The sequence below is a fragment of the Xylocopa sonorina genome, chromosome 2, assembly GCF_050948175.1.
Source record: "Xylocopa sonorina isolate GNS202 chromosome 2, iyXylSono1_principal, whole genome shotgun sequence".
Classification (NCBI taxonomy): domain Eukaryota; kingdom Metazoa; phylum Arthropoda; class Insecta; order Hymenoptera; family Apidae; genus Xylocopa; species Xylocopa sonorina.
The window spans coordinates 15,374,157-15,393,334 of record NC_135194.1 but is presented as its reverse complement, the minus strand read 5'-3'; the positions used below and the strand labels follow the sequence as shown (position 1 = coordinate 15,393,334).

The 19,178-nt window shown below is 50.7% G+C and overlaps 1 protein-coding gene across 11 annotated transcripts in view; it reads left to right on the top strand.

The window, feature by feature from the left end:
- Nucleotides 1-19,178, top strand: part of Shot (dystonin-like protein short stop) — a 76,178-nt gene that overhangs the window by 30,112 nt on the left and 26,888 nt on the right. For 7 of the 11 annotated variants that reach the window (XM_076909630.1, XM_076909628.1, XM_076909624.1 and 4 more), the window contains 7 exons: nt 14-587; nt 799-1,269; nt 1,347-2,552; nt 2,643-2,726; nt 4,105-4,326; nt 6,418-6,533; nt 6,625-7,306. In XM_076909630.1, the coding sequence (XP_076765745.1) occupies nt 14-587; nt 799-1,269; nt 1,347-2,552; nt 2,643-2,726; nt 4,105-4,326; nt 6,418-6,533; nt 6,625-7,306 (3,355 nt within the window). Of the gene's footprint in view, nt 1-13; nt 588-798; nt 1,270-1,346; nt 2,553-2,642; nt 2,727-4,104; nt 4,327-6,417; nt 6,534-6,624; nt 7,307-7,560; nt 12,099-13,415; nt 18,821-19,178 lie in introns of those variants that run through there. The other 4 variants (XM_076909632.1, XM_076909634.1, XM_076909625.1 and 1 more) reach the window with 3 other exon arrangements.

The following is a 19,178-nucleotide window of genomic DNA, read 5'->3' as shown; positions in this document are numbered from 1 at the left end:
TTTCGCGTTTCAGAGTTCAAAAGTTACATCAACGGTGGGCCGCTCTGCGATCTCTACTTCACAATCGTTTGATTCAGCCGCTGTCGGCCGTGTCCTTCCCGGTGGAGGAGCGCGTTGTAACGAAAGTCCGTACTACCGTCCATGAAAGCCGACTGGTCGACACGAACCCGAATTTCCGTGCGTTACACGACTGCATCGACTGGTGCAAATCGAAGATCAAGCAGTTACAGGAGGCGGACTACGGCTCGGATTTGCCCAGCGTGCAAAACGAGCTGGACGTCCACCAAAGGGAGCACAAAAACATCGAACAATTCCATCCAAAAGTAGACAGATGCGTCCAGGCGAAGAGCCAATTCCACGGGGAGGAGCTGACGTTGTACAGTCAACATCTCACTGTTCTCCAGAAGCTTTACACCGAACTACTAGCGGCCTCCAATAAGAGGCTTTCCGATTTGGACACCCTACACGACTTTATACAATCGGCGACAGGTGAACTCGTTTGGTTGAGTTCTAAGGAGGAGACGGAGGTGACGCGGGACTGGAGCGACAAGAATTTGAATGTGCAGAGCATCGAGCAGTATTATGAGGTAATAAATTGTTTCCAAATTTGTAATTTAAAGTAGTTGTTCTTAACGATCGTTCTTTTTCTGCAAAGCGTACTTTCGGATCTGGTATCGAGGTAATTAGCAATTTAATTTAACGCTATTAAAAACACGTCTAGTCTCACGCAAACATAATCTGAACAGAAATTTTTTACGTATTATAACGTATACTCTACTTGGGAATACATTTTTGCAGTCCCTCATGAGTGATCTAGAGAAGCGCGAAATCCAGTTCTCCGCGGTTCAAGATCGCGGCGAGGCATTGGTTCTCCAGCATCATCCCGCCGCGAAGACCATCGAGGCCTATATGTCCGCCATGCAGAGTCAATGGGCTTGGCTACTACAATTGACCCTCTGCTTGGAGGTCCACCTGAGACACGCGTCTCAGAGCCAACAATTCTTCCGTGACATTCAACAGGCGGAGCAGTGGATCTCGAAGAGAGACGAGACGCTCAACACGATTTACTCCCAATCAGATTTCTCGTTGGACGAGGGTGAACGTCTATTGAAGGGCATGCAAGAGCTGCGGGAGGAATTGAACAATTACGGCGATCACGTGCAGAAGCTAGTCGAACAGGCGAAGGACGTCGTACCCATGAAACAACGACGGCAACCGGTGACACGGCCGATGCAAGTTACTTGCGTCTGCAGCTATAAACAAGTCAACGTAAGTAACGATCATTATGCCGTTTATCCGATGGCCCGTCGTATATTAACTTGACACGTAAATTGTTCGCGTTTCAGATGTCGATTGAGAAGGGCGAGCAGTGCACGTTATACGACAATTCCGGTAGAATAAAATGGCGGGTGAAGAACCAAGAGGGCGTCGAGTCCCCGGTTCCAGGCGTCTGTTTTGCACTTCAACCACCAGACAAGGATGCTCTCGACGCCGCGGAGAGATTGCGACGACAATACGATCGAAGCGTCGCGCTGTGGCAACGGAAGCAGCTTCGACTTCGACAGAACATGATATTCGCGACCATCAAAGTGGTGAAGGGCTGGGATCTGCCGCAGTTCTTGGCGATGGGTCACGATCAGAGGACTGCCATTAGGAAGGCGTTGAACGAGGACGCCGAGAAGTTACTGTCGGAGGGTGATCCAGCCGATCCACAGTTGAGACGATTGAAGCGAGAGATGGCCGAGGTGAACAAGCTGTTCGACGAATTGGAGAAACGCGCCAGAGCGGAGGAGGAGTCGAAGAACGCGGGTCGTATTTTCAACGAGCAGATCTCCACTCTTCAGCAGGCTCTGGACGAGGCGGAGAGAGTTCTGAACTCTCGCATAGCCGCTCCGTTGCCTAGAGATGTCGACAGTTTGGAGCACCTGGTTTTGGAACACAAAGATTATCAACAAAGTCTAAATTATCTGGCACCGAGCCTCGACAGAGTTCAGCAAACATTCCGTGGAATCACGTTGAAGACACCAGCTATGAGGAACAAACTCGACGCGGTCACCACCAAGTGGAATCACATTTGGAACGCGAGCAATCTTTACATCGAACGGCTGAAGTGCGTCGAGATCGTGCTATTCAGCATCGAGGAAAATACCACGGCGATATCGCAGTTCGAAGTGAAATTGGCCTCGTTCGACGAGCTGCCGTCGGATCTGAACGGGTTACAAAACGTGCTGTCCGACCTGATGGTGCTTCAGAACGCCATCTCCCAACAGCAGACGGCCGTGGACCAACTGAACGAGGACGCGCACAATGCCAGACGTCTCGTCGAGAAGTCCAGACCGAATCATCGCGGCCCTCATTCGGATATGGACCGTTTGGACGCCGAGGTGAACCGGTTGAACGCGAGATGGACGAATCTCTGCGGTCAGCTGGTCGACAGACTTCGCAGCGCGGAAGCTGCGTACGTTCTAGCTCAACAATTGGAACACGCGTACCAAAAGGAGGCCGACTTTGTCGACGAATCGTGCGCGAAACTCGAGGTGGAGAACGCGAAGGTAACCGCACGCGATGATTCGAGCGATTCGTTCCTCCAGCTCCGTATAATCCGTATGTGGCATTTATCATCGTTCACGCTCTGTCCCTAGAATCTGTTGAACACAGTGGTCGAACGAGCACCAGCGATCGAGGCGGTAAATGTGACGGGCGGTCGATTGATTCGCGAAGGAAAGGTAAGATGAGACACACGCGACACGTTCGCGAATGGGTATATTCGCAAGCCTTAGGTAGGCTTAGCTAGCATTAGGTAGCCTTTAGGTAGCCTGTTAGCTTACGGTATGAACGCTTGCGTGAATGGGAATATTTTGCGTGAGTCCCTTTTTTTTACGTATTAGTCCACCTTTAGAAGAACACGTCGCGCGATTCTCTCGCGTCGGATTCCCACGTATCGCGTTTCTCCTTCCGACCTGTTTTGTCCGTCCGAAGTCTGTACCCTGACGACTGTTAGATCCGTGAAGTTTACCGCCTCCGCACGTGAAGATCAGTTCATCGGCGTGGATCCACGATCGTCACCCAGCTGTGCGAATTACCGTTCGCCGTTATCGCTACTGGATGGAATCTACTCTACCTCGCAGCCAGGCATCGATCGAAACCTTTCGCAGCCAGGGGTGTATTGCCATGGGCTTTTCAGCGTATGCTAAGTAGTCGTACGGCCAAAGAGAGTCAGAGGCTCGTACGACAGCTCATCGTGTCTTCTCGCCAGCGGCGACAACTGTGTATCGAGATGTTTCGAGAGAGTTATCTCGAAATTCTTTGCAGGGATTTCCAGGGGATCAAGGATGCATCGCGAGCCTAAGTTCTCCTCTCGCTTTTGCCGCACTAAAGATCGCTTTAATCTTCCAGCCGTTTCACAACCGCTGTACATAAAAACCGACCCATATAGGCCAGGCTCACGCTATACGATAGTACACACCATCACTTTGCTTTTGTACACGAATACGGATACATAATAGGCGTCCTTAATACACCATCCGCTTCGAGTACAACCGCCTACACGATACAACTTCAGAGCCCCGACCACGTTGACATCAGTGTCGCGAGATAGCGGAAACGTGAGACGCGGGTACACGCGTCTCGCGCCTCACGCCATCGCGTAATGAATCTTAACGTGCACGGCACCCTTACGCTAATCACGCTGCTCACCTATCCTGGTCATTATTTAATAACGAGCACCAGCAACGAGAGCACGGATAATAATCGATCGTTCGCGTCAAAGATTACCATGGTACGCAAAGCGAGGAGGCAGGTGATTCTTCGTTCCGCTTAAACACCGACAAGGTTCTCCCAGGAGGAACTCTTGTAGCTTCCGCAATAATCGGTTCCGGTAAACCGGACGTAAGCGCTGCTTGAGACTTGCTAAGACCACGCATCCCCCGCGAACGGTCCACCCTCGCAGTTGTCACGCGGTCGGCTTGCTTGGGAACTTTGACTGGTCCCTTAGGGCACGACGGTGCTAGGGATTCCGCTAAGGGGATATAGAGGGTTAGAGAGACGCACAGGCGAGACTCTAATACTGTCCACTAACCGTAACGGGCTAACCGAAACCCTTAGATCTACGGACAAAGGCTTCGAGCGTTCAAGGAACAACTGGAAGATATCTGCCCGTCTATGGACGCGTCGGTGAAAAAACCGCGGCGAGAGTTCGCCTCGACGGTCGACGACGTCGCGCGTGACCTAGATACCCTCAACAGGAGGTACACCACGCTCGTGAATATCCTCCAGGATCGGGTCAGGCAGCTGGCAACGCTCCATCCCGAGGACGCGTCCTTGCAGGTAACATATTTCCACCTTTTTTTTCTCTTTCCGTTACTTCAAGCGCCTACGTCATCGGAAGATCGATTAACCGTGGTCACATTCTATTTCTCGTTCTTTGGCTTGCTAACGATTCGATCTTCTTAGAAACGCCACGTACGCGCAGAAATAGCGTCGCGCAATCGTGTCTCCTTTTACGCGCTGGTAATCGCTCCAGTCGCCTACCGGCAGGACATAGCTAGCTCGTAGATAGCAGACATTCGAATCTATAGCGTGGTTGATCGTTACAATTGAAGCACGGACGATCAAAGGCGAGAAATAGAATAACAACTCGGTCGACTGTATAGCGCGCCGCGGTTTATTCCTGGGCGAGAGACCCTGAAACGATCGGACAATCTGGAACAAATTATACAGTTAGATCGCGGAGTCCTTGCCAGGAGGCACGCTCGACCCGCGAAATGTTAATTGACCGACCGTTAAATTGTCAACACCGCGCAGAATTCCTGGTGACCGAGTCCGATCCCCTCCACTCGAACCTCCCCGTCGCATCTCTAGTCGCCGCCAGTCCGCCCACCATCGGTACATTTGTGCACGATAAAAAAACGAGTCACGCCTGGAATAACGCGCAACCGACGCGTAGATTTCATTCTTCCCGCCGCCGCCGTCGCGCGCGATCGATACAACCGGAGTGTGCACCACCAAGAGGTTCGATACGTCGGGACGAGCGCTGGCGCACAGTATACGTTCCGGCTTCACAGCTGGCGCTGGCCACCCGTCGACGTTCGTTTTCGTCGCGGATACGTCGTCGCAGCGGTGCCAGCGAGAGTTGTCTCGCCTCGGGCGTTAGCCGTCCTCCTCGTCGGGGACCAACGCGAGCCTCTCGTACGGGATAGTCGCGCGAGATGCGCGTGGACACCGCCAGGACCACGGCCGCCATGCCCACCGTAAAGATCGTACGGAAGGTACGGGAGGTGTGCCATATGGAAAAATCACGGATCAGTTCTCTCCGTTTTCCTCGGAACGGCTTCGTCGATCGTACGATCGCGACAATCTCGACACGGACGGTGGGGGGATATCTCAGGTAGAGGTGGGGGTAAAGGGGTAGGAGGAAGTCTCCGCGTTCTCCGCGGATACCATGGTTCCTTCCTCCGCTGTACTTACATATGTCACGTGCACGGAATTAGTCGGGACACGTGCGGGTCACAGCGTTACTCATCGATTACGTTATCCTTTAATTTTATACGGGTTTCGCCGAGGCCCTCCAATACTGGAGCGCGAGCCGTTCGAGCCGCGGAACGAAAACGAGAGGGACGCGTACGCGTACGTCGCGGTAATTAAAGTCGCGTCGGGTCGGTTTAACGCGCGGACCGGCCGGGATCTAGCGCAACGAACGACAGAGAAGAAACGAGACGCGCGTTCTCGTCGTGCGTTTCTAAAAAAAGAACGCTGGCTTTTTCACGCGCAGATGCCCCGTTCACCGAGTTTACGAGACGGCCGGCTACTTGCCAACCCGAGGGACGGTTGAGTCAGTCGCCCCGAGGTGCCCCGCCGACTTGGTACCCGCGACGTCGTTTCGCGCGAGACCATGCACTGCGCGATTGTTTATGGGAGAGCGGCGACGCAGCCCTGACACGCGACACAGTTTCCAGGCGAACCGTGACTTGCGTACGGGGATTAAAAAGTGTCTGATCGCGTCGCGCGTTTTTAATCGCTCGCGACCAACCGCGGTAGAACCGTAACGCGTCGCCGCGATGACGCTGGACAGGAGGAGGATCGTGAACGCGGTAAACTTTTGAATCGATACGCCATTCAATGAACGATCTTCCGTGAATGAACGTTATTTTAAGAATTATTCGCGCGTACGATCCATTCGGAGGATGAACGACGACGAACCCGATAATAATGTGTTTGCACGTGTAATTAGTGTTTAATTGCTCGGGAGGAATCACTTTGCCTTCTGAATGGCTCGTATCAGCGATCGAATCGTTCTTCCGCAAACTTACGTCAGCGTCGGTTTTATTTCCTTTTACGCTCGAACGCAATTGCGCGTATCAATCGCTCGATAGAAAGAGAGAGGGAAGAGTGAATATATATTTTCATCTAATGTTACAGCGCGCTCTTCAAGAGCAAAAGCCGCTGCGGACGTTCCGCACGGAGTTCAACATCTACGAGAGCAGCACCTGCGAGGAACGTTACACCTCGACGACCACGCACTACACCCAGTCGCAGTGAGTACGGTTACATAATCGACGCGCGATGATAAACCGATTAGATTCCGTAACCGAAAGACTGGCTGTTCGCTTGATCGATCGTCCGCAGGTACAGTTTGGAGCGGCACGAGAAAACCGAACGAACCGAGAGAACCGAGACGATCTTGTCCAGCGATACGACACGTCGGTCCAGTTCTCAGGAGAGCAGCCGCCAGGACAGCGGTCGAAGCGCGTCCGTTGGTCAGGATGCACGGGACAACACGGTCACCCCAACGACGAGCCCGCGTGCCGAGGGTACGCCCGAGATCGATCAGGAGAAGAAGAAGGTGTCGCGTAAACGCGAGGAGGAGTCGGTCTGGTCGAAGACCGGCGACGTGACGGCCACCGGCGAGCATTTTAGCGAGATTAAAGTCGAGGATGAGAGTCTAAAGAGGATCGAGTATGAGATAGAGTGGATGTTGAGGAGTCTAGGTACAGAGAATTTAATGGAGGCTAGGGGTATCGTAGATCCACGAACCGGGGAGGTGTTGACGGTGCGCGAGGCGATGAGACTTAGGATCTTGGACTTTAGGAGGGGTAGGATAGTGTGCTCGAGGGACGGCAAAGAGACCGTCACGATCGAGGAGGCAGCTCGCGAGAAGATTATCGACGCGCGTCTCGCGGAACGTCTGCTAGCTTCGTGCGGGTTCGACCTCCATACCAGGCGACAGACGTCTCTCCTCGAGATGATCCAGAGGCTGTACGAGGAGGAGAAGCCGGAGGCGCCTGTCGGGCCTGCCGATAGAGCGAAGGTAATTTACTACAGAGAGGGTACGCCGGCCGATGTGAGCGGGGTTAGCGTAGCCGATGCGATAAAAGACGACGACGTGCATGGTTCCGCGTTGGATCCGCGCACGGGCGAGCTGGTTACCGTGGACGGTGAGAGGTTGTCGGTGGAAGAGGCTCACGCGCGGGGATACCTGGCGAAACTCGACGTCACGGTCACCGTTAAGAGGAGCGCGTTGCCCCTTTCCGACGCGATCACCCAGGGTTTAGTCGACGACACGCTTGGCCGTGTCTTGAACCGCGTCACCGGCGAGGTTTACGCTCTCGACGAGGCCGTCGAGAAGGGGATCTTGGATCCGACCGCCAGGGAGATCGTCGACGCGAGGAACGACAATAAAGTGACGCTTCTCGAAGCGATGAGATCGGGCATTATTAACCCGAAGACCGGCAAGTACATGCACGGCCTTACCATGGAGAAACTTTCTCTTAGGGAGGCGCGTAGACGACGGCTGATAGTTAAACCGATGACCTTGAAGGATTGCAAGGACACCAAGATAATCGACGAGAGCGGGAGGATAGCGAGTCCGGCGCACAGAGTTAAATTGACCGTAACCGAGGCCATCGAGCGTGGTGTTCTCGATGGTGATCGATTGAAATCGATCGTCGACGCGGCCACCGGCGAGACGGTCACGTTATCCGAGGCGTTGAACCGTGGCCTGATCGATCCCGAGAAGGCAACCTACAAAGACGCGAAGACTGCCGAGAAGATGGCCATTTCCGATGCCGTCGAAAAGGGCCTCGTCACCTCGCTTGCCCAAAAGACAATATTCGACGTGGACGGATTCAAGGATCCGCTGACCGGTGAATACGTCAGCTTGAACGCTGCCTTGCTCAAGGGTCTGATCAGCCCGAAATCTGGCGGCAGTTACATCGTCGATCCAAATACCGGGGAAACGGTTTCGCTGGCCGAAGCTGAGGAACGTGGTTTCGTACGACCGGAGGTCTCCGAGATGCTGAACCGTGGCATAGGAATCGTCGAGGAAGGCAGAGAGATCACGCTTCTCGAAGCTGTTTTCGCTGAACTGATCGATCCCAAGACTGGTCTGCTGTTAGATCCGAGGTCGAAGAAACTGGTGCCTCTTGAGAACGCCATTAAACGCGGCCTCATTACCCCCGATGGTGCGGCTCTGCTCACGGGTCTTCTGAATGTCACCGTTACCACGCAGACGGTGACCAGAGTTCGGGAAGTTCGACAAGATGGTGCTACTGAGAAACTAGTCGAGAAACGATCGGAGAAAACCGAGCCAGTACGCGGTTCCTCCGTCGATGAAACGATGGACGCAGAATCGTCTCTTCGCGAAGCTATTCCTAGAGCCATTGGTACTACCACCACCATTATCGCGAAAGATCGCGTGGTGTCGTCCTCTGAGGTGACAGCGACGACGATGGTAGTCAAGTCGACGGACTCTACCAAAGTCGTCGCGGACAGAACGTCTCCGATGAGAAACGTGGAAGACAGCGGGGAATTACTGTGGGTCAAGTGCAAAGACCCTGATCAAGATCAAGACACGAGCGTAGTTAGCAGCGATTCCGCGAGAGACGACAGCTCGTGGACCGAGAGACGCGTGTTCGAATTACCCACCGAGGGTTGGACCCTCTCCGAAGCGATCGACAGGAAACTGTTCGACCCAACCACTGGACTTTTCATAATCCCAGGAACAGATAGACTTGTCTCCTTCGAGGAGTGCATCAAGTTACGAATAATCGACCCGAATTCGAGCTTCGTGCTCGATCCAAACAACGGCAGGAAAGTGTCTCTGATACGAAGTTTAGAGAAGAACATACTGGATTCGACGGGTCATTACGTCTACCCGCAGAAGATCACGATGAAGGAGGCGATCAGCAAAGGATTGATTCTCCTCGAGGGTAAGCAACCTGAAATGGACAGTTCTCAGCAGAGGCTCCTTCGAATCACCAAGGTATCCGGCGAACCGGATAAATTAGAGGTGACACGATCGGACGATCCATCGAAGCAACTGGAGATAAAAATGTCTGAGAGTAGTCACGCGATACCCGACCCCGTAAGAGTCTCACGAGGCCTTATCTACGACCCAAGCACGTCTCTGGTCATATCGACCGAAACTGGAAAGTCGACGGAGCTGTTGCAAGCTCTGTCCGATGGCACTTTGCCATCCGAGGTGGTTCTTGTGAAGGATCCTGTTACAGGAAAAGATGTTGGCGTAGTCGAGGCTGTTCAGCGTGGCATTATCGATTTCAACACGGCTGAGTACAACGTAGACGAGTATAGAAAAATATCGCTGCTCGACGCGGCGAAATTCGGAATAGTCAGCGTGATCGGATCGCCCCTCGTTCCGGTTACGTCTTCTACGCCTACCACCGATATAGAAGTGTCCCATAAGATAGAAGTCGAACGAATTGCCAAGGAGCAAACGTCACCGAGCGATCAAGAAGAAGTTTCGGTTACTGGCAAGCCTCCAGCTTCCGTTTCCATTTCGGAATCGGACTCCGCCATCGGTTCCACGTCTGTAGTCGACTCTATAACCGATTCCTCGCCAACCGCTGTAAGCGAGGAGCCCTCGAGGGCTGAGATGGAGACAGATGGAGACGTGAGGTACAAATCTAGGATACCTTTCGATCCCAAATACGAAGCCATTATCAAGGAGACCCTGGTACCACCGACCGCAGACAGCGAGGTGAAGTCGATCGTGCTTCAAAAGATGAGGAAACGAGTGGTAAAAGCTCAGGAGGCTTTAGAGAGCGGCCTGATCGACGCTGAGACTGCCGAGATCTTCACCAAAGACATGGCGGTGGACGACGGCAAGCCCGTTTCCTTGTCCGAAGCTATTCGCAGCAAAAGGATAGACGCTGGCGCGGGAAAGATCGTCGACCCTCAGAGAGGAGACGTGCTCAACATCGGCGAAGCGGTGGAGCGCGGAGTTCTAGATCCGGTGAGCGCCGACGTTTTGGTACCCTTAGCGAAGAGCTTGTCGATTCCTGGGCTGTACAAGCAAGGTTTGCTGGACCCACAAGAAGGCAAGGTCGTCCATCCAGAAACTGGGGCCCGTCTGACTCTCAGAGAGGCGATCCTCTGCGAAATAGTCGACCCGTTGTCGAAGTTGACTTGTTCCGACGGTCGAACGGAGACCCTCCGCAACGCCATTGAAAGCGAGCTCGTCGATCCTGAGAAGTCATTGATAAAAACCAGCGAGGGCGGTAGCGTGAGTCTGGTGAAAGCTGTCGAGAGCAACGTGTTCGCCGAGTCGGACAGAGGTCAGGAGAGAATCCCTCCCGCTGGAATGACCTTCGCTGTGGCGCTCGAACGGGGTTTGATAGACGCCGCTGGTAAGGAGATAATACACCCAATCACGGAGGAACGTCTGTCCCTGGAAGACGCCATCAAGGGCAATTTCATAATGTCGCTACCCTGTCCCGTGACTTCCGATAGCATGGAGGTGACCAAGGCGCTGGAAGCTGGTCTGATCGATCGCGAGAAGGGTGTATTCGTCCATCCCACGACCGGAACACCCGTACGTCTTCTTACGGCCATCGAGTCAGGTCTGTTGGTGGTAAAACCGCCGACAACCGGTGTCTCCGTTACCGTAACTTCTGGTGTCACTGAGACTGTCACGTCGTATCACACGGTCACCACTAAGACCATGGAGATTATGTCCGGTTACGAGTTGGCTGGTCCTAACGAGGTGAAGAACACTGCAACCGGAGAAGTGATGAAACTCGACGAGGCTCGAGATAGAGGAATCATTAAAGACGAGTCAGAAAGACGCGAAGAGTTCACCACGAAAGATATCAAGATGACCTTCGACGACGCACTTCAGAGAGGCCTGTTAGACATGAGTGCTGGTACTTATACCAATCCTTTGACTGGATGCGCAATGCCTATACAGGAAGCTATACAGAACGGATTGTTGGACGACACGGCTGGTCGTCGAGGTTCTGAAACGATTGCTACGAGTACCGCGACTCAACAGATCGAGCAAGTCTACGATGAACAGACGGAAAGGTTCTTGGATCCAGAGACCAAAAAGCCGTACACTCTTAGCGAAGCGGTGGAGGTAGGGCTGGTCGATCCTAACACCGTGATATACGATACGAGGACGGCTGAGACGGTCACGACTAAGGAAGCGTTGGAGAGAGGAATAATCGATCCGGTCACAGGAAAAACGAACGATGATCAAGGTCGCGGTGGAGTCTCTCTGAAGCAGGCTGCGAAGTTGGGACTTCTAGCGGTGGTTGCGGCGCCTGTCCTCGCTGGGAAGGCGGTGTACGACGCCGTTCGCGACGCTTCTGCTGGTAAAGAGAAGAGCAAGGACGTTAAACAGAAGGCGGAATCTGTTAAGGTTTCACGTCCTACAGAGGAACAGAAGGGTGTATCTGTTACGATGCAACGAAAACCGTCCGCGATAGACACCGTTTCTGAGAGCAAGATAAAACCTGCAGATAAACCTGTCGAAGGTTTGCCAGAAAAGGGAAAAGTGGAAGCAGCGAAGAAACTGTTGGAAAAAGCAGCAGAACCAAAGGTGAAAGAAGTTTCGAAACCAGATATTGCAAAGAAGGAAGTAGAAGAATTATCGAAGCAAGAAATTACAGAAGAATTATCGCAAGAAGAAATTGCTGGCGACAAAACAAAAGAACCCTTAAAACCGAAGATACTTGTAGAGAAAGTTAAAGAAGAGGAAGCAGATGAATCCATAAAATCAGGGATACAGCCGGATAAGGTTAAGGAGGTGAAGTCAAAGGAACTCTCAGAATTACAGGAACCAATGGACATAGTTAAAAAAAGTGAACCAAAAGTTGTTAAGGAAGACAAACCAAAAGAACCGTCGAAGATACAGAAACAGGAACCAGTAAGCTTGGTCAAAGAAGACAAGCCAAAAGAACCATCAAAGATACAGGAACAAGAAGAACCAGTAAGCATGATCAAAGAAGATAAAACGAAAGATCTATCAAAAGTAAAGGAACAGGAACCAGTAAGTATGGTCAAAGAAGACAAACCAAAAGAACCATCAAAGATACAGGAACAAGAAGAACCAGTAAGCATGGTCAAAGAACACAAATCAAAAGAACCATCAAAGATACAGGAACGGGAACCAGTAAGCATGGTCAAAGAAGACAAGCCAAAAGAACCATCAAAGATACAGGAACAGGAACCAGTAAGCATAGTCAAAGAAGACAAGCCGAAGGAACCATCAAAGATACAGGAACAGGAACCTGTAAGCATGGTCAAAGAAGACAAACCGAAAGAACCATCAATAATACAGGCACAGGAACAGGCAAGGATGGTCAAAGAAGATAAATCGAAAGAACCATCAAAGATACAAGAGCAGGAACAAGTAAGCATGGTTAAAGAAGACAAGCCAAAAGAGCCATCAAAGGTACAGGAACAGAAACCAGTGAGCATAGTTAAAGAAGACAAGCCAAAAGAACCATCAAAGGTACAGGAACAGGAACCAGTAAGCATGGTTAAAGAAGACAAGCCAAAAGAGCCATCAAAGGTACAGGAACAGGAACCAGTGAGCATGGTTAAAGAAGACAAGCCAAAAGAACCATCAAAGGTACAGGAACAAGAACCAGTGAGCATGGTCAAAGAAGACATGCCAAAAGAGCCATCAAAGGTACAGGAACAGGAACCAGTGAGCATGGTTAAAGAAGACAAGCCAAAAGAACCATCAAAGGTGCAGGAACAGGAACCAGTGAGCATGGTTAAAGAAGACAAGCCAAAAGAACCATCAAAGGTGCAGGAACAGGAACCAGTGAGCATGGTTAAAGAAGGCAAGCCAAAAGAACCATCAAAGGTACAGGAGCAAGTAATAGCAGTTCAAGAAGAAAAGCCAAAGGACTTGTCAAAGCTCGAAGACAAAATTGACAAAACTGAAGAGGAAAAAGCTAAAGAACTCTTAAAGTTAGAAAAGCCAGTAGATAAAGCTAAAGAAGAGAAACTGAAAGAACCCACAGAATCGCAGATCCAAGTTGGTAAAGTTGAAAAAGAAAAACCGAAAGAACTGGCAACGTTACAGAAGGAAACTACTGACGAAACTAAGGAAGAGAAGTTAAAAGAACCCTCAGTACCTAAAGGCGAAATTGGTAAAGTTGAAAAAGAAAAGCCAAAAGAACTCTCAGAAATGGACAAAGTTAGAGACGAAAAAGTAGAACCTATAAAGATTAAGGAGGAAGTTGGTAAAATTGATGAAGGAAAGCCAAAAGAAGTCTCAAAGACCCAGGAACAGATTGATAAGGTCAAGGAAACGATGCCAACGGAACTTCCAAAATTACAGGAGCAAGTTGATAAAATTAAAGATGAAAAACCGAAAGAACCCTCAAAGTCTCAAGAACAAGTTGAGAAACCAAAAGAAGAGCTACCAAAAGTACCCTTGAAGTCTCAGGAACAGATCGAGAAAGTTAAAGAAGAAATGCTAACTGAGTCCTTGAAGTTACAAGAGCAAGTAGACAAAGTTAAAGAAGAGAAACTACAGGAACCCTTGAAATTACAGGAACACATTGACGAAGTTAAAAAAGAGAAACCGAAAGAACCCTCAAAGTCTCCGGAACAAGTTGAGAAAGCTAAACAAGAGTTAATAACAGAATCCTCGAAGTTGCAAGAACATGTTGACAAAGTTAAAGAAGAGGAACCAAAAGAACCCTTGAAATTACCAGAACAAGTTGACAAAGTCAAAAAAGAAAAACCAGAAGAACCTTCAAGGCTCCAGAAACAAGTTGAGGAAATTAAAGACAAGAAACCAGATGAATCACTGGAGTCACAGGAACCAATTGGAAAAGTTAAAGAAGAGAAACCGAAAGAACCCTTAAAGTCTCATGAACAGGTTGAGGTAATTAAAGAAGAGATACCAACAGAGCCTTCAAAGTTGCAAGAACAAGTAGAAAAAGTTGAAGAAGAGAAACCAAAAGAAATCCAGAAGTTAGAGGATCAAATTGGCGAAGTTAAGGAAGAGAAACCAACAGAAACTCCTATGCTACAGGAACAAGTTGGCGAAGCTAAGGAAGAAAAACCAAAAGAAGTCGCGAAGTTAAAGGAACAAGTCGACGAAGTTACGAAAGAGAAAGAGAAACCAAAAGAACCCTTGATGTTACAGGAGCAAATTGGCAAAGTAGAAGAAAAGAAATGGGAAGAACCTCCGAAGACTCAGGAACAAATTGAGAAGGCTAAAGAAGAGAAGCCAAAGGAACACTTTGAAGTGAAGGAGCAGGCTGTTAAACTCGAAGAAGGAAAACCAATAGAAGCTGCAAAATTACCGGAGAAAGTAGATATACTTGCGGAAGAAAAACCAAGTGAACCTTCCAAGCCACAGGAGGAGATAGTCAAAGTTAAAGAAGTGGAACCAAAAGAACTCTTTAAGCCGCAAGAAGTCGCGGACGAGACTGAAAAACTGAAGACACAAGTGGTGAAACTAGAAGAAATCAAGCCTCAAGCTGAACCAATCGACAAACAAGCAAAGGTGGACAAATCTCCAAAGACACCGGAAGAAGAACTTGGAGCTCGAGAACAACTAAAAGTAGAAGAAGAAGAACTTGTATCAAGAGGGGACGTTTCCAAAGAAGAAAGTCCCGAGAAATCAGAAGAAGATAAAGAATCGGATGAGTCTGGGTCAGAGGGAAGCGACGAAAGATTCGTGATTCAAGTGACACCCGATCTGACAGCTCGACATCTAGTCGCTCGAGGAGCGTACGATCTAGAGAAAGAGAAGTTCCTAGACCCTGAGACTGGAGAAGTCGTTTCTTTCAACGACTTTGTGCTGGATCTTGGCATCTTCGATCCAGACGAGGTTTTGGTGAAAGATCTCTCCTGCAAGACGACAGACAAATACGTGTCTCTTCGCGAAGCTATTGCCAAGCCTCTAGTCGACAGAAATGTCGGGAACATGGTCGATCCAAAAACGGGCAAGAAGATACCGTTCTTCGAAGCGGTGAAATTGAACTTAATTAAGGGAAGACCAGCAGTAACGCCATCGGACCTTTCGAGTGTCGACGGTCAAGAAGGTATGACCATTCGCGAAGCAGTCGAAGTTGGTCTGCTCGATCCAGCCACTTGCGAAGTTAGAGATCCAACGACGAATCAGACGTTCAAGTTGAACGAAGCGATCGAAGTAGGTCTGATTGACCCGAACTCTATTAGTATTAGAGACCCGGTGAACGACGAGGTTTCTTCGCTGCAAGAGGTGTTGGAATCCGGAGGAACCGTCGACGTGGAGGATGCTTTCGTGAAGGGATTGGTGGTCCCTGAATCACGTAAACCAATTTCATTGGAAGCGGCTATCAGGAAGGGACTTTACGAAGAGGAGACTGGTAAAATAAAAGACACGTTGACTGGCCAATCAATCGACGTAGACGAGAGTGTACGCAGAGGAATAATCGATGCGTTCATCAGTGAATGCGAGGACAGCAAAGCGGGTACATTCTTGTCTCTCGAAGAGGCGCTCGGAGAAACGAAGTTATTGGACTCTGGTACAGGCCGTTTACGAGATACAAAAGCTGGAGAACTGCTACCATTGAACGTCGCCCTCGACAGAGGTTTAATAGTTACCACAGGTTTCGTTCCTACACTCATCGACGCGATAGTTCAGGAATATTACTGTCCCAGAACTGGTCTGGTTGCGAATCCGAGGACAGGAGAAGAAACGACATTGAAGGAAGCATTAGAGACCGAATACGTCGACGGAGAAACGACCATGGTCAGAGACGATAAGAACGACAAAGTAATGCCTCTGCGAGAAGCTGAGGAGAATCAGCTGATCGATCTTGAGAAGGGAATCCTGGTATCTCCGCATCCGATGCCCTTGGACGTTGCGTATGAAAAGGGTTACATCCTCAGTACCGTAAAACCTTGGTCCCTCCAAGAAGCATTGGCTCACCAGACTTACGACCCCGAAAATGGAACTTTCCAGATAGATGACGTCAATTACACCCTCGAAGATGCATTGGAGAACGGGCTAATCGCCAAGGACAGCCCCTCCGTTAAAGACCCGAGAAACAGCGAAATAATCTCTCTAGGCGAAGCGATCAAGCAAGGTCTGATCGACCCGAAGACCGGAACAGCCCTCGATCCATCGACGAGTTCGCCATTGTCACTGACGGACGCCCTCGATCGCGGGCTTATAGTGCCAGCGAAACGCAAGATATCGCTTCCAGAAGCCGTCTTCAAAGGTCTCTACGAGCCGACAACCGGTCGTTTCATCGTTCCAGAAACCAGAGAAAAATTGCCAACGGATCGAGCCATCAAGGTTGGCGTCATCGATCCCAGCACGGCGGTGGTCGTACGACAACCAGACGGAAAGGCGATCACCTTCAAAAAGGCCATCAAGGAACTAATAGTAGACCCGAAGACTGGTACAGTCACCAACGAGAAGGGTAAACCCATCGATTTCAGAGAAGCACTCGAGCATGGTCTGCTGTTGGAGGCACGACGACCCATGACTTTCAGCGAGGCCATCTCCAAGGGAATTCTAGACGGAAGAACGAACATGTTCCTGGATCCTCAGACAGGCGTTTATCTGAGTCTCTTAGAGGCCATTCAAAGGAACCTGATAGACGCCGACTCGGTTACCGTCAAGGATGGAAGGAGTGGTTTCCGAGAGAGAATATCCCTCGTGGAGGCCATCAGAAGCGGATACATAAACGGATCTTCCGGTAAAGTGAACATCACCCCGGAATCGGCCATGTCCTTGCAAGAAGCCTACGAAGCCGGCTTGATCGTGGACCACAGAGCAGCCGTGTCCCTGCAACGAGCGATCCACCAAGGCCTCTACGACGAGCAAACCGGAAAGATCACCGATCCCAGCACGGGTCGAGCGGTAACTTTGCACGAAGCGATGAGAAATTGCGTGGTCAGTCCGACGCTCGCCTGTTATTGGGACAGAAGAGCGGACAGATTGCTTTCTCTAGCGGAGACCTGTCGAGCAGGCGTGATAGACAGGCGTTCGGGAATGTTCAAGGAGCCTGGAGCGAACAGAACCGTGCCCTTGACCCTCGCCCTGCAATTAGGCCTAATCGTTGACATTGAAACGGCAGAATTCAGTCTCTACCAAACAGTCGTAATGCACATCTACGACCCAGCCTCCGGAAAATTCACTCACCCGACGACTAATCAGAAACTGACGCTTGCGGAAGCCTGCAGATCGGAGCTGATCGATCCTCTCTCGTCCATCGTACGCGATATTCGATCGGACAAGTACGTGTCGCTAACCGAGGCGATCATTTCCGGGGTAATCGACGACGCTCGTGGCTTGTACATCGCCTTGCCACAGAACGAACAACCGATCGATCTCTGCGAGGCCGTGAGGAGAGGCTGCATCGTGCCCTCGAGGCTTCCACTCAGCATAGAGGAAGCAGTCGTCTGCGACCTTTACAGAAGTCAGACAGGAACGTTCGTCGATCCACGAACGAACGCGAGCCACGATCTGAGCCGCGCGTTCGACGTGGGCCTCCTCGATCCAGACACAACCGCTCTGAAGAACGCAACTACAGGACAGATCACCTCCCTGCCGATGGGAATCGAGAAAGGCACCATCGACGTGGCTCACGGTCGAGTGCTCGACTCGAAGACGAAGGTTGCCTACCCGATCGACGTGGCCCTCGAACGAGGCCTACTGGTCACTTTAGAGAAACCTCTGACGCTCACCAGGAAAGACGAGCCGTCGCGACAAGAGTACACCCTTCGAGAAGCCATCGACGAGCGTCTTCTCGATCCTAGCATGGCCGTTGTCAAGGATCCGCAAAGCGGTCGATTCGTCACGATCAACAACGTCCTGGCGGACGGTATGCTGGACCCAGCCAGCAGAGGAACGTTCGAGACCACCGACTCCTCTCGAACAGCTGACGGCAAACTCGCGCCGCGGTTCGTACGTTTCGGCGAGATAGAGGTATACTTCGCGAGACCTCTCAGCTTCGAGGAAGCGACGGAGAAGGGATACCTCTCGGTCGACAGCGGGAAACTGATCGATCCGAAGACCGGTGAGACGGTGACGTTGAAAGAGGCGGTCAGCCTGGGCATCGTGGACTCTGATTCCGCGTTGATCAAAGACACCAAGAAGAAGAAGTTAGTGAAGCTCGCGGAGGCGTTCAGGAAAGGTTTAATGGACGCTGAGAAGGGGAACGTATTGGAAACGGAAACGTCGAGGCTGTACCCGTTGTCGAGGGCGGTCGAGACCGAGTTGTTGATCACGCCGAAACGCGGTTTGTCGTTCATCGAGGCGTTGGAGTTCGGGCTTTACGACGGTGGATCCGGTAGATTCCATGATCCGTTCCGGGTCGCGTCCGCGTTAGATCGGAAACCGGCGACGTTGAAGGAGGCGATCGACACGGGATCGATAGACCCGTCTAGCGCGGTGATCAAAGAGCCCGGGACCGGTAGAATCGTTAGTTTGTTAGAGGCTGTTAATGCCGAGATAATAGATCCTATAGCGGGCAGGCTTATCGAAGATGCATCGGGAAAGAGCCTTGACTTCGCGAAAGCCCTGGAGCAGGGTTATATTCTCACCGCAGAAGCTAGGGTAAGTGGCACTCTTTCTTGCTTCTTCTTCTTCTTCTTCTTCTACTTATTCTTCTATCTCTACACGTTTCTTACTGTGCAAGTCGTCGTTCCACGCGCGACGACTTGTTCCTCTGTCCCTCGTAAACTGTCCTCACCTCTCGCTATCGTTCTGCTTCTCCTTTTTTCTTCCTCCCTTAGCTTTTCTTCTCTCAATTTTTTCGTCTCTTATCTATATATATATATTTTTTTTTTTATGTTACTTTTTGCTCTTTATACGTATATTTTTTTTTGTACTTTTTGACTCTACCTATTTTTTAATAACCGCTTGCCAAGGGTAATGAATCGTAATGCATTGTAAAGCTTCGATGCATCCCCGT